Raw genomic sequence first — 15,178 nt, forward strand, 5'->3', positions numbered from 1 at the left:
TTAAAAATGTAGTTGTTTATTTTAGTATTTAAAGTACAAATTAAATCAGTAAATTCAGAAAATCTCAATTGAGATCACTCTTTTTTTTATTATTATTAAAGGGACAGACGATTTTTTATCTTCATACAGTAGATTATTGAGGAAAGCATCAACGTTGTTAAAGATGTTTGAAGGTGTGTATTTTTAATAGTGGTTAGCATCTCAACGATTTGCTGCTATGTTTTGTTTGTACTCAAGATAATTATTTATTGTTATATTCCCAGTCAGAAATATAACATATATATATATATATATATATATATATATATATATATATATATATATATATATATATATACAGTACAGACCACAAGTTTGGACACACCTTTTAATTCAATGAGTTTCCTTTATTTATGACTATTGACATTGTAGATTCACACTGAAAGCATCAAAACTATGAATAACACATGTGGAAATATGCACTAAACAAAAAAGTGTAAAACAACTGAAAATACCCCTTATATTCTAGTTTCTTCAAAGTAGCAACCTTTTGCTGTGATTACTGCTTTGCACACACTCTGCATTTTCTTGATGAGCTTCAAGAGGTCGTCACCTGAAATGGTTTTCACTTCATAGGTGTGCCCTGTCAGGTTAATAAGTGGGATTTCTTGCCTTATAAATAGTCATGAAAATAAAGAAAACCCATTGAATTAGAAGGTGTGTCCAAACTTTTGGTCTGTACTGTATATATATATATATATATATATATATATATATATATATATATATATATATAAAGTCCACTGAAGTCGAAATACCAGGTTGGACAGTCAGAGGTCAGAGTAGCCCTGAATTCTATATCAAATGTCTATACAAATAGAAATCAAAGTTATAAACATTGCTGGTATAAAGCATTTATCACATGTGACAGTGGCACATATCATACGATACAATTATAATTTGTGAAGATGTTTTGGTAATGTTTGCATAACTAAAACAGAGAAATGCGTTGTTTTAAATGAATTGTTAGCCTAATTGCCAAGTTTCGATTAAATATGGCTTCCATGCACATAAAACATCTAAAAAGTTGAAGGAATACGGTATTTGTTTTTCTTCTTCTGATGTTTTCCTCTACAATACACAATGCGACTATGTTCCATCCATAGTTAGGTGGACAGTTAGAGAGAATAGGGTTATCAACAGATTGTAAAAGCACAGTAACAAACCTCATTTTGTCTGACATCGTTCCCAGACAAATCAAACACACAGTAATATTTAAAGTAGTTTGGTAAATTACAGTTTCATTAGATTTGTTTTAAGTAGTCTGACATTAACAATTACAAGTAAAAAAAAAAAACTGATGGAATGACCACTGAACTCAAACACTGAAAGTCTCTCGAAAAAAGAACAGACAGCATCCACAATGCAACCAATAACAAACCAACTATTCTCTGGGTCACAGTTCAGCTGGATTAAAAGGTAATGAGCACTCTCAAATTATTATGAAATGATGAGTCATTGAATTGGAAAACCAGAAACAACAGACCACATGTTATCTTAAATATAAATATTTATTGTATTCTACAATAATGATAAGCAGAACATGGTGTGAATATTGTTCAACAATGTGCAACGCTACAATATGCAGTGCAAATCAAAGTGTCACTGTTACAGTTTAAATTTAATCTCAGTTTCAAAACCTCATGTTTGGAAATCAAAATTCTGCAATTATACATCAGGATCAGGAACAGCTATGGACCATCATCATGTGTTGCGTCAGGATTCCCCCGGGTCAGATCTCAGCGTAGAGCTGGAGGTTCGGGGAAAACGCTACCTTCACGTTGAATGATACGCGGTTACTTTTTACTGAAGCTTGTCAAAGAAAAAGAAAAATGAAAACAGCAATAATCAGTCAGACTTGCCCAGACGGAAATAAGTCAAAAGTAAAAGTCCACTCAAAAATATTTAATATTTAATGGTGTCATGCTTCATCACAACAACAACGTTCACAGTAGTCCAGCAACCTGTTTGCAGCTGAGCCTGAGAAGTGAATTCTGCCACGATGCACTGCAGTGAAGCGAAGGTGTTCCAAACATCCAAAGCTTAGTTAGGACGTCTTGACGACGAACATTTGTAAATAATGTAAACTAAACCATCAGAACAACTGATGTCACCTGGATTGATCTCAAAATAACAAAAAAAAAAAAGAACATTTACCACAGTGAAACCCTGAAGAAATGCCTATTTTCTCATTGTCGGTGAACTGGGACTGATCAGAGGTTTGTTGAACTTCAGCTCTTCCCCATCATCTTCAGGAGGAGCTACAGAGAAATGAAAGCATTAAAGTAAAGAGTTACAGCTTTGACGTTACAAGCGAAAGTTACAAGCTATAAAGCCAACATGTTCAGATTTTTCAACAGATTTTTGAACCATAGATGACTAAAGCAGTTTGTCATGAAATATACTTACATTGTGTTACAATATAAAGTACAGTTTAAATGTTTTTTTTAATAATTCCTTAAATGTTTTTTTGCCTTTTTTCTCAACAGAAGAGGGTGAAGAAATAAAAAGGCTACTCATGTTCAGATCCAGCTAAACACCGATGAATCTACCATATTGACAAAATCCAACGTAACAGAAAGTGAGGGGAGCGTGTACCTTGGTCAGGTGATAGTCTCCGTCTACCAGCTGCTCAATGATACTAAAATGGTCTGTGTTCGCCACATCCTCCATGGTCACAGTCAGTCCTGCTGCTTCCAGAGCCTTAAAGACACACAAAAGTAAGAGAAGTTAGTGACAAGAGCAACTATGTCTGGTTTAATTTCAGAATGGCAGCTTGATATTTTAAAAACAGAATGAGGCAGAAATACGTTTATAAATACGATCGTGCATGAAAATCTGAACAACAGAGAAAACGTCCCAATTGACGAGCTGCTCCTGCGCCATTCACAGCAGTATTTGTTCTCGGCTGTGGCCACTAACTTTATAGTATTCCTCTGACTGCTTGCGAAACTCTGGCGAATCGTTCTGGGCGACAGCCACGACGATCTGACAGCCTGACGAGGATCGCTTGAGCTCAGGGACCAGCTGGCTAGGGCTGTTTCTCACCGCCACCTCCCTGCAGACACAAAGGAATGAGGCTCCGACTGGCACCAGCTCGGCACAGTTACAGAGACGCCAACAGTGACATTTACCACCACAGCTTCCCGCACGATGCTCTCCACGACCCAGTCAATACAATTTAAAGGAGAATCGGGACATAAAAATCACAGCAGGAGTTCAAAACGTCTAAAGTCAGATCTGCGTTTTCTTTTTATAAGCCTTAAACTAACCCTTTCAGCATCTACAGTAAAGTCATTGATTAACTGGGATTAACCACTTTTTTTTTTTTGGTTTATTTTCCATTTAATCTCCCTCTGTTGATTCAGAAATGTAGAATCAATGAATCGGTTAAGCAGAACCAGCCAGTCGACTGGAAGATCTCAAAAAGCAACCAATCGTGTCCAGATCTAAGCTTATGATTACTTTTTTTTTATTATCCGAATCAAGCTTGAGTAATTGGAAGGCCTTACACACTTTAATTAGCTAATTCAACAATCTGAAACTCATATCTTATCATTGCTTATCTTTATAAACTCTAAACTCACTCAGAATACATTGACTCAATCCGAAATCCATAGATTAAAACTGTCTGGACTATACAAAGAGGTGAAAGTTATCAATAATTACCTATCTGTTTAAAAGGACCATTGGTTTATGATTCCCCTAGCAGGTAAATTTGCATTTTAAGCTTTTGAAAACCTTCTCTGAATAATAGACAGGCCTGACAAAACAGCACATTTTTGCTAGACGATAAATTGTCCCAGAAATTATTGCGCTAAACTTCAATACTGTTGTTTATAATGCAACATATTAATAAAGGCATAACAACGGAAGTTCGCCCTCTCAAAGACTAACAAACTTTAATTTTGTACAGAACTATCCACTGTGGAACCGGGAGACATTTCAAGTATCCAAAATGAAAAAACAACCCAAAACAAATAAAAACCATATGCAACTGAAACCGTTAGTAAAGTGGATTATAAAGTCGCCATAAATAAAAATTGTCCTTCAAAAAATATTGATCATAACAAAGAAATGATCAAGCTCATTTTAATTAATGGTATAATTAGCTGATCATTGTGACAGGCTTCCCAATAAACAAAAGGCTTTATGAGAAATAAAAAAGTTGATTTTTAGGAATAAATGTTTCCTGGTACCAACAGACCGAAAGCTTTTTCCATAAGATGCATTAGAATATGTTTAAATTATCTGCCTACTTATCTGCAAAAATCAATCCATGTCAGCCGTTTCAAAGTTAACAGTGTGCAACAAGGATTCTGTGTTTGTAGAAAAATGTATTTTTTCCCAATGTGTGATTACTCCAGGAAGTCAGAACAGACCAGCACATGGAACCTACTCCGTCATCTTCAGAGGCTCGTTGACATACGTGGACAGGACGGGCAGCAGGTCGTATATCCCGCTCACAAGGAAAGCACCTTGGAGGAAAATTAGAGCGACAGTGAACAAATAAAATCAACCGGAGATTTCTGAGCCTATCTTTCTGAAGGCACCAGTAAGCCCAGCCTGATCCTCTGCGACTTACCTTTGATGTTTGGTGTGGCGCCGTACTGGGACCAGTCGGTGGAGAGCACCATAGCGGCCAGGTGAGCCCCTGCAGAGTGGCCACACAGGTACAGACCGCTGAATAAGGAACCACAGAGAGCTTATTTAACACACTGGAGTTGATTCTAGTGAAAAGAACGTCCACCATGGTGAACGACCTCCAAACTTTACTATTAATATATCTTTTTTTTACCTGATGTGAGAGTACTGCTGAATGACAGAAACAACGCTCCTGCGAACCTGGGACACCATCAAATCCATGTTACCTTAAAGGGAAGCGCAGCACACAGCTGACATTTCCAGCCCATCTCCTCAGATTATCGTTTCATCTACAGATCAGAAATGACTCTACCTTTGGGGGCAATGTCGTAGCCAACGGCAACCACAACCACGTCCTTATCAACGAGTGGGACAGCCATGAATCCAGACTCCTCTTTGCTGCAAAGACTTTTTTTTTTTAACTTGATGTCTTAAATTACATTGGAAAATAAAGCATTGAGTAAGAAGCGGTACCTGAGAAACTGCCAGTAGCCTCCGTGGATGTAAATAACAAGGTTGACGTCTGAGAGAGAAAACATGCAGCCGGTTATTAGTTATCCGGGAGTCGATTCAGGACATCCGACACATAGCTCCATACCCAAAGAGGCGGTCTTGGGGATGTACACGTCCAGTTTCTCTCCATCTCCCTCTCCGTACGGAACATTGATTAAAGTTTGAGCCAGACTGCGGGCTCGCTCTGTACCTGAGGAGAAAACGTGATTCAAAAATTGAAAAGAAAAAGAAAAGGATGCAAAATCCATCTTGAAATCAAACGTTTCATAATCAACATGGGAAATATGTAGAACATAAATAATTTTAAATGGTTTGTATTTATTACATTTTTAACAAACGACATGATATGACCACATTTGGTGAACATGTTGCTACAGTGTTTGGCTGCACAAGTAACAGAGAAATAGCTTATTATTAGCCTGCACTGCTAACAGTAGTTATCCTGGTCAGTGAACACATTATTCGACATATTCCACCAGGTTTTAAACTTCAGACTGGTTACGGTGGGGACGAGGTCACTCCTTCAGAGGGAACACCATAAATAGCATCATTTTGCTTTCATTTGTCCAGAAAATTTGTCCTGAACACCCCTGAAGGAAACCCAAGCACTATAGCTGCGCACCATGGCACTAAAGAGACAATATATCCATCATGGACTGAGAAGAACATGTAAGAAAACTGGAAAGAGAGAGGTGTGGGTTTTCCTTCAATACCTGTCAACTTGATTTAGGCTTCAAGAAAGCTACCTTGGAGTGTAGCATCTCCTTGTGAATTAATGTACCAATCATTAGAGCTGTGCTCTTCTTACTGTGACAGGTTGGGGGGAAAAAAATCCGTGCAATGAAATTTTACAATTTGGTGGACAAGACTTTTCCTGAGCATCTTACTACGTTAGATGTTCAATAAAAACACATTTTAAATCTCTACAAATAAAACAGAAGATAATATAATGTAGTCATATTTTAATGGTGCGTCTCTTAGTAATATATGAAACAGCATGTATGTAGCATATGTGTGTGGTAAACATTTAAACCCAACTGTGGATATACAATTGCTGTTAATTCCAAACTATGTGATTTATGAACAATAAAAACCTAGACATGTGTAGCTAAACATGCCATGTTTCAGCTAAGCTAGCGTGTTTTAAGCTAACAAAATCACATTCATTGCCTAAAAAACCCCCCCACACACACATAGCTTCAAACTTCCAAACTCATTCATAACTATCCGACGGGGCTTTCAGATTTACGGATACACAACATTGAGCACAACACCGGTGCTCCGAAACGACAGCCCCGTCGGTCTGCCAGATTAAAAACAAAGTTACCGTGTCGCCGGTAAACAAACAAACAAACAAACCTTCCTTCAGAGCCTTGACGTGGGCCTTGATTACGTCGTCTGCCGCCATCCTGTGAGACCACCTGCTGGGTGAGTACTGCTTCTCAAGCTCCTATTGACAGAAAGACACTGTTGTGAGCCGCTCCGCCGCCATGCGACCTGGCACACCGCCAGGCAGGGAGGAATATATACAACAAACAGCGCCTTCTGCTGACGACACGGCCAAACTGCATGTATCAATTTTTATGCGATTGTTGTTGTTGTTGATAATAATAATAATAGTAATAGTAATAATAATAATAATAATAATAATAATAATACTTTTCAAATACAGAGATAAAAATGTTGCCGTATTTGTTTATTCTTTGTTCGTTTTGTTTGCAGAGTGGAATGGGTCTGTATTGTTAAAATACTCAATCTGATAAAGTTTATAAATTAATTTATTAGCAAAGTTAATTAACATTTTCTCTAATGACAGAAACATCATTTGCAGGTTCATTTAGTTCTGCTACTAAGTGAGCTACAATCATTTCTATAATCCTATCATTGAAGAGGCAATAAAGTTGTTTTGTCTATGTCTTACTCACTGAGTTAGATGAGCAGAATGATTGAATCTAAAGGGAGTGGTGCTTGAAGAAAATTCTTTTCTTTGTGATAGCCTCAGAGGAAACTTGCTTTCATCATTTCTTTGCACCAAAAAAGTTTCACAGGAAAGACTTATTGCTGCAACTAAAACTGCACCCAAATCGGCCACTTCTCAAATCATCACAAACTTCAACAGGAAGACCAACAACTGGACTGAGGAGAAGTTATTTTCTTTAATGAAGCCGCCTCTTCACACTGTTTGGGACATTTTGAAAATACGGTTGTCCATAGAAGGAAAAAAGAAAAAAAAAGTCCATCTTCGTGTCCATAGTAAAGCAAGTACTTTGTCTTTTGGCCCTGACTTTTGTTGGAACATGTCAAAATGTTTATTTAAACTTTTACTTTTCCCCCCAAGGGTCCCTGGGAGATTTTGTGTCTGCTTTAGCTGCTTGTCCTTCATTTTCTAGTCATTGAACATTACCTAAGTGCAGGTTATTGAGTTATTTGTTTTGGTAAGCCATTTATCTTCAAGCTATCAGTCACTGTAGCAGAAAAGCTGTTAAACTGAAAGGATGAATTTTGTGTTAACACATGACAGAATAACATAGCAAAACGTAACGTAACAAAACAAAACGGAATACTCAGCAGAGAGACAACTGTAACTCAGGACTTCAGGCATTTTTTCTGTCACATTTTATTAAATTTTTTTCTATTTTATTTAGAAAAAAATGACATCAGTAATACATGGTATGGATCAAATTTTTTGTTTAGCTCCAACAAGGTGATTCTCAACCAACTAAAATAATCCATTGTCATTTATTGAGAAGAATTCAAACGGTCTTAAAAAATTATTTAAAATATTTTATTTATTTTCTCGTAGCGATGTTTTCATTATTTATATTCCTCTTTAAAAAAAAAAAGTTCTTGCTTTTTTGGGATAAAAGTGATTCCATCTGTTTACCGTTTTTTTACTTTACAAAATGTATACTTTGAACTCCACAGAGTCACATGGCTGTGCAATCTGTGTGATCCAATAAAAACACTGAGCAAAGTCATCGGTCTGATCACTGGGAATCTTTGCTCAACGGTCGTCGAAGCTGATAAATTTAAAATAAATATATCACAATCATAAAACTTTCTCTTTGTTTTGTTAGTCAAATGAAAATGAAAACCTTATTTGTTTCTTTAAAAAAAAAAAAACTCTAAACAGTCAAATCACACATAGTGATCTGAACTCCTCCAGCTTCACATTATGTTCTATCTCCTGTCAGCAACCAAAGTGCAAACAGATAAAGTGAAAACTCTTACGTCTTTCTCCATTTCCATCCAGTGCATCGTTTACTTAGACAGAATACCTCGGATTGCTGCGAAGGAATAAATGTGACCACCATTTGCTGAGGATCTGATCTTTAGACTGCAGAGTCTCGCTGTGTAAACACACATTGTTCACGGCTGAATCAGCTGCACAACACCTTTTGCTTAGTGTTTTATCAGGCTGGATTTTGGACATCAGGGGAAGAGAAAACAAAAGAGGAACAGACGATTGTGGCCGTTTCTGTTCTCTTCTCAACTTGCAGCTGCATTTCAGGAACTGAGAATGTAATGTGATCTAATATCCAACAATTTAGAGAGACCAACTAACCTAACAGTATTGTTGCATGAACAGGGAGAACATGCCAAATCCATTCAGGAAGACCCCAGGCTGCGATTTGAACCCATGACCTTCTTGCTACAAGGCATCTGTCCAAACCCTTGTAAATGATATGTTGTTTATATAGATTTTCTACAAAGCCTTAAATTATGAGAACAGATATATCACCCTCTACTGTTGCATTGTTTGTGTCCTATTTTAGCTGCTATGCATTTTTCAGATATTTCTGTTATAGACACTAAGTTTCTCTTTTAAGTGATTTTTCTTTGTAAGGATTACTGGGAGTTGCTGTAAAGGGATTAGATTAACACGCTAAAATCCATTCATCTATCTGAGAATAGCAACGATGATAAGAATTAATTCGAGAGCGGAAAAAATCCGGTTCTTTCGAGTGCCAAGTGAATCGGATCTTGGAAAGGATCTTCAATTCCCACCACAAAAAAAAACAAAAAACGTCATAAGCAGAGGAGGGGGTGAAGACGCTCTGTAATTTGATTGGTCAGGAGTGGCGGGAGCCTGCCCAGCTGCAGCTGACAGCTGAAGCTGATTGGTCCGTAGTGACACGTGACAATAAGGCTATTGGTGGAGATGTCGAATAAATGGCTGACATTAGCGCGCCGCATTCAAAGTTTTTCTGTACATCCTTTGTTAGCAACTACAAGGAGCATAGCATCTTTTTATTTTAACTTATATTTATTGTAATATATTATTAAGTGTGTATTTAAATGAAAATGGACTTCTACGGTTCGCCAGTTTGTCCAATCAGGCTACAAAACTCACCGAGGAAATCCCAAGGACAGATTCAGGTTCGTATCAGCTGGAGAAAACCTAAAATGTATCAAAAATTGAGTAAAATTCAGCTGTAGATGTAAAACGGAATCTAAGCCTCTTCCTCAGTTTAACAGTTACACAAATGTTCTTGTTTTTAGATTATATTTGGGCCGATGTTTTCAGGCAAAAGGTGAGTTATTCTTTTATAACTCTTACCACAAAGTGTGTGATTTTTACATTGCTTTAATCGACGTACTTGTTCAGTTTTGCCCATCCGCAGTGTTCAAAATGAGAATGAAACACGATCTTTGCTTTGATTTCCGCTTAAACATCACCATCCCGCCAATTCTGCTTTGTTTACTCTACTCCCATTCATTCACATCCTTCTTGTGCAAAGCACACAATTGTTATGCTTTTACATTCAAATTGGCAAGTTTTTTAGGACTTAAAAAAAGCTCTATATTTTATATTTTATTTATTTAGATTGCACTACATTACAACAAATGTAATCTCCAGACACTTCAGTCCAAATTCAGTAAATTTTAAACTAGTGCCATCATATAATAATCACGTTCAGATCTTGTTACTCACAGTACAGCTATATTATTATTATTATATAGTTGAATCAAAAATAATTTAATAAATGCTTGTGCTGCATAATTATGTAAATGAATGTCCCAATTCTAATATGTCTTTGTTGACCAGTGTCTTGGTCACAGTATTAATTATTCTGCTTTTAATGAATAATTTTGCAGCACTGAACTGATGAGAAGAGTGCGCCGTTTCCAGGTGGCCCAGTACAAATGTTTGATCATCAAATATGCCAAAGACATCCGGTATTCAGACTCGGGTGTGGCCACACATGACAAGTAAGCTACTGTTTTTATTTCTTACTTTACAAATATTTTTTTATCTATGAGTATAAAACTTGATGCGATGAAGAATATGAGATTTATTCTGTTCACAGCTAAAAGGGGAAAAAACAGGAAAAAAATACACCCAATTATAACGCAGTCGAGATTCAGCGTGTTGGGTTCCTTGTTTGCGTACAACAATGCATGTATTATTATTATTATAAAAAATGATAGCTTTATGCATAAAGCTTAAAGTTCAGAAGTCAGTGGCTGCTGATGAAAATAGTTTGGCAGGAATAACTGAGCCTGAGCTGACCCCTGCTGGTGATATTCTTCAATCACAGCAGCTTTTCCTGTCGTATGTCACTGACCACTAGATTAAAATGAATATGCTTAATAACAAATATTAAATTTGACAGTTATTAATACTCCATTATCACAGAACCGCTTGTCAAATAAAAAGCAGAGAGAAACTGACCCGGCTTTTCCTGGCCGAAGACGATATCTGGTTTTCTTTGAGGTCTGACCTCAACGATCCAGTCGTAACTACAACCACCGTCTCCCCTAAGACGTAGTAGTTTTCCATCAAAACGAAAAAAATGAAAATATTCTAACTATTGTATACAAACATGTATGTTCATGACCTTCAATTGATTTCAATCCCTGGTGCATTTTTAGTAAAAGATGACAGAATAAACTGCATCAAATCATCCTTGTGCGGTATGAACAATGAAGCATTTACAAACAACAGCAACCTTTTGATTAAGATAAAACCACACACACCTTCATATTTTTTCCATATGTACTGTTTGACCACATGTTAATTTTCTTTTGTAAATTTCATTCATTTTAATAAATTGTTTTGTTTTTTGCCACGTCATAGCTGTAGTTACTGAATTCAAAAATTCAGCATTTAAAAATCAACTACTGCTGCTTTGTTTCAGAACGCTAAAGGCAGAAAAATCCTCGAGTTTCCATTTTATAATGAAACATTTTTTTTTGCTGAATCTTGCTGCCGTTTCAGAATCACCATGGAGGCCGTGCCTGCCACCTGCCTAGGAGACGTTCGCTCCGCCGCTCTGAAGGCCTGCGTCATTGGGATTGATGAAGGACAGTTTGTAAGTTTGTTTGCACAGAATCTCCTATAACCTTCAATCACCTTAATAGAAATCAACACCTTTGGGGAAGAAAGACATCTTTGTGTTTTGACAGACGACACAAAAGTGTAACTCTTTTTGGAAAGTAAACTACGTAAAACTGAAATGGCATTTCAGACAAAGAACAGCACGCTGACAGTCAAACACAGTGGTAGTAGTGTGATGATCTGGGGCTCTGTTGCTGCTTCGGGACCTGGGCAGCATTTTTTTTTAAATCTCCATTCATCAGCAACCTTAATCTCCAATGGCACATGGGTAGCAAGTAATTTGTTTCCAATTACTTGGAAACAAAGGGTTAGGACTGGCCTAGTTAAAGTACACCTTCAGATCCAACTGAGATGCCGTGGCATGACTTCAGACGTTTCAAAACCCTCCAATGTTGCTGAAATAAACAAACTGTGCAAACCAGAGCGTGCCAGTTCTCCTGCAGAAAGTTGTGAAATCAACCATCGAGAAGTGAGTTAGTCATCATCTGGTGAATTGTGACATAAAACCACAAGGCGGAGACGAGCAAACGGATGGGAGGAGAACTCGAAGACAAAATGACGGAGAACATGTTTAAAAGTTGAATGTGTTAAAGGTGCTACACTGCAATAGCATTTAAATCATGTTGCGTCAACTTTGTCTTTAGCTGTTTTGAAACTGAAATCAAATTGTAACTTTAATCTACGCTGCCTCTTTCCTGGTTTCGGTCAGATATTTGTAATATAGGTTAGTTCATTTTTATTTATAATGCACCAAGTGAGAGCAAATATAATCTCAAGACAAACAGGTGAAATCCATTCACTGGAATGATCAACCATCTGCCGCTTCATCTTCGTCTAGAAAAGAAAACATGGTGGATTTAGGAAGCACTGATCCTAATGCACTTTCTATGGGCAAACTGGCTTGTTTTGCTGTATTTCTGTGGTAACGGTGATATTTGTCACGCAGTTTAAAAATGTTGAGCTTCATGTGAGTGAGACAAACAACCCGTATCTGATCTGCTGCGTTTCCCTGGATGTAGTTTCCAGACACCGTGGAGTTTTGTGAGGAGATGGCCAATTTAGGGAAGACGGTCATCGTGGCTGCGTTGGATGGGACCTTCCAGAGGAAGGTGGGTGCTGACGCATGCTGGGCAGATGTCACAAAACGTCCCACACAATGAACTCTTTTTCTTTTTTAAGGCAGAATCCAAACAATCGGCTGCAACAGCAGATGAACGAGTGTGCTCATTATTCCACACACAATAGTGCCTTTCTTGTGATTGTAATGCTGTTAAGTCGCCATGCTTTTAGTGCTAGGTAATGTTTCTATGCTGTCTTTTGCGGTTTGTTTCTTCCTGCCTCTCTTTTTTTTCTTATTTGTATTAACAAAATAGCAATTATACATAAAGAAAGATCAGCTATGTTCCCACCTGTTTGGATGTCCAGATGTTTTTGGTTTTGACGACTTTATCAGTCATTTTCTGTTCTTCTAGAGTTGGCATGTTGACCGCATTTTATTTCTTTGAAAATGCTACTAAGATGCCATCGCATTATATCCCAAAAACAGTTAAAACGTTGAATAAATAGTTACAGACATCAGTTTCTCTATCTAAGGCTCAGTCCAGGAAAAGGACACAGTTAAACACAGAATCACTGAGTGACGATGCTTGATACATTAGCGCGGAAGCTAGCTTGTACCGTTTCTTTCTTATATTTAGGATGATGCTACTTATAACCTGTTAGATGTTCTGCGTCTTCCTTTACGATTTTTCTCTCTCAAACTGAACGCTTGTCCTTCCAGCCTTTTGGAAACATCCTGAACCTGGTTCCTCTGGCAGAAAGTGTGGTGAAGCTCCTCGCCGTCTGCATGCAGTGTTACAAAGAAGCCGCCTACACCAAGAGGCTCGGAGCAGAGAAGGAGGTGAGGAGACCAGACAAACGGACCGGATCATTTCAATGAGTTTTGGTCTAGATGGAGCAGATTGTACTACATCTCATTATCAAACCCAACCGGATTCATTCCTCCTCTACAGGTGGAAGTGATCGGCGGTGCTGACAAGTATCAGGCGGTGTGCAGAAAGTGCCACGGCGGTCTGGTGGTGGACAAAGAGAACAGCCCCTCTGTCAGGAATGAAACGCCGCTTCACGTCCCGATGGGAAAACTCGCCGACCCCAACGTTCCCCGGAAACTGTTCTCCCCTCTGCACCTCTGAGCAGGAAACATAAGACTTGATGCAGTCTTATGTTGAATTTGAACAATGAACAATCTGCTGTGTGTGAGAAGTGTGTGTCCAATTTTCTTTGTTTTTCTTCTTTTGAGTGTTTTGATTTTGTGATGAATTAACGTAGCGACTCAATATTCTAACATTTTTTTGTCTGACGTGACATTTTGGATACTTGAAAACATTAGGCACTTGATATCTTTGCATAATTTGTAACAACTTACTGTTTAATAACTTGAGGTAACATCTGTGCCTTTTAGTTTAATATTTTTTACTGTGGTATTTGCCTCGCCGGCTATAAAATCTTAAATTATCTTTAAGGAAAATGCACATTTTGCTCTCAAATCCAGAATACATCTGTTTTATTCTGTGCTTAAAGTCAGAAATTGTATAATAAACTCAGAACTGACACTTTTATTGCTTTGTGTCTAAGTATTTTTGACAGTAGCTGTAGGAACCTCAAACATGTTTTACTTTCATTTGACCTCTTCACCCCGAGATGTGTAATCTAACTCCTCACCGCAGCAGCGTGAGGATAAAAATAAACGGTTTAAATCTTAGCGACCCACCACACTGCAGTGAGCCGCTGGTTTGCAGTGAGCAGGGTCGAAAATGTCATGTCTGTGAAATGGAAACAAATTTTGACTTCCTCATCTAATTACCCTTAAGTTGCTCTCATCCTCCTCTACAGGGTGTGGTTTTCATCGGTTCTGCATTTAAAGTCTGGGTTGTGTAATGTACTGTAGGAGAACATCACACAAAACTGGACGTTTTGAACTTTATCTTAAAAATATAAAATGCAGAATGTTAAATGTGATTTTCAAAATATAATTAGCTGGTACTTGAGGGTTAAATAGCTGGTGTGGCTAGCCTGCAGCTAGCTGAGTGAAATGTGGCTCCACTTCAGTCTCCACAGTTTTAGTTTGAGTTTTTACTCAATTAGACATTATTGAGACAAAGCATAGTGACATTCTTTCAGTCAGCAGTGCTTGGTTTCTCCACACAACTGGAGAAAACTTACTTTCTCTGACATCTCAGGATTCTATGCTGAGTTAGCCTGACCATTGTATACAAAGCATTAACTGGCTATTAATGGCTGTTAATGCCATTAACTGCTATTAACTGGCTGTTAATGCTTTGTAAAACGTAAATGGCAAGTCCACTCATTGATCTAGTGGATTTTACATCATGTGACTGTGCGTGGCAGTGCTTTACATGCGCCACTGTTTTACATTCAGTCAGGAATATCAGTGGTGGGGAAATGACGCAATCAAGCAAAGAATCTGAAAAAGGGACGCAAAGTTTTAATATTAATTATCAAGACTAGAACAGCAAGATGACAAGGTCCAAATGGATCACATCTCACAGGTCAGTAAAAAATGTTTAATTAAAAAATATATATAAAGAAAGTGAGGAGTAGGTTAGCTATGCTAGCTTA

The 15,178-nt window shown here is 37.7% G+C and overlaps 2 protein-coding genes across 2 annotated transcripts; one reads left to right on the plus strand and one right to left on the minus strand.

Moving 5' to 3' along the window:
* Positions 1-1,531: 1,531 nt before the first annotated feature.
* On the minus strand, positions 1,532-8,570 carry afmid (arylformamidase). Its single transcript, XM_032563760.1, has 11 exons — positions 8,428-8,570; positions 6,556-6,646; positions 5,282-5,386; positions 5,158-5,206; positions 4,997-5,082; positions 4,838-4,910; positions 4,625-4,722; positions 4,439-4,517; positions 2,962-3,097; positions 2,638-2,742; positions 1,532-2,300 (listed from the first exon to the last, which is right to left on the minus strand). Exons 1-11 carry the CDS (start codon positions 8,452-8,454, stop codon positions 2,271-2,273), a joined length of 879 nt encoding a protein of 292 aa, XP_032419651.1. The 5' UTR covers positions 8,455-8,570; the 3' UTR covers positions 1,532-2,270.
* Positions 8,571-8,688: 118 nt separating this feature from the next.
* Positions 8,689-14,157, plus strand: tk1 (thymidine kinase 1, soluble). Its single transcript, XM_032563761.1, has 7 exons — positions 8,689-9,576; positions 9,700-9,731; positions 10,297-10,410; positions 11,420-11,513; positions 12,559-12,648; positions 13,320-13,439; positions 13,552-14,157. The coding sequence occupies exons 1-7, from the start codon at positions 9,496-9,498 to the stop codon at positions 13,729-13,731; spliced, it is 711 nt and encodes a 236-aa protein (XP_032419652.1). The 5' UTR covers positions 8,689-9,495; the 3' UTR covers positions 13,732-14,157.
* Positions 14,158-15,178: the final 1,021 nt, after the last annotated feature.

The sequence above is a fragment of the Xiphophorus hellerii genome, chromosome 5, assembly GCF_003331165.1.
Source record: "Xiphophorus hellerii strain 12219 chromosome 5, Xiphophorus_hellerii-4.1, whole genome shotgun sequence".
Classification (NCBI taxonomy): domain Eukaryota; kingdom Metazoa; phylum Chordata; class Actinopteri; order Cyprinodontiformes; family Poeciliidae; genus Xiphophorus; species Xiphophorus hellerii.

Excerpts from the sequence above, each read along its gene's own strand:
- tk1 (XM_032563761.1), top strand. The coding sequence starts at position 9,496 with ATGAAAATGGACTTCTACGGTTCGCCAGTTTGTCCAATCAGGCTACAA. Across the intron at positions 9,732-10,296 it reads CCGATGTTTTCAGGCAAAAG|CACTGAACTGATGAGAAGAG; the intron begins GTGAGTTATTCT and ends ATAATTTTGCAG. Across the intron at positions 11,514-12,558 it reads GGATTGATGAAGGACAGTTT|TTTCCAGACACCGTGGAGTT; the intron begins GTAAGTTTGTTT and ends CCCTGGATGTAG.
- afmid (XM_032563760.1), bottom strand. The coding sequence starts at position 8,454 with ATGCACTGGATGGAAATGGAGAAAGAC. Across the intron at positions 5,387-6,555 it reads CGTCAAGGCTCTGAAGGAAG|GTACAGAGCGAGCCCGCAGT; the intron begins GTTTGTTTGTTT and ends TTTTCTCCTCAG. Across the intron at positions 4,518-4,624 it reads CGCCACACCAAACATCAAAG|GTGCTTTCCTTGTGAGCGGG; the intron begins GTAAGTCGCAGA and ends TTTTCCTCCAAG.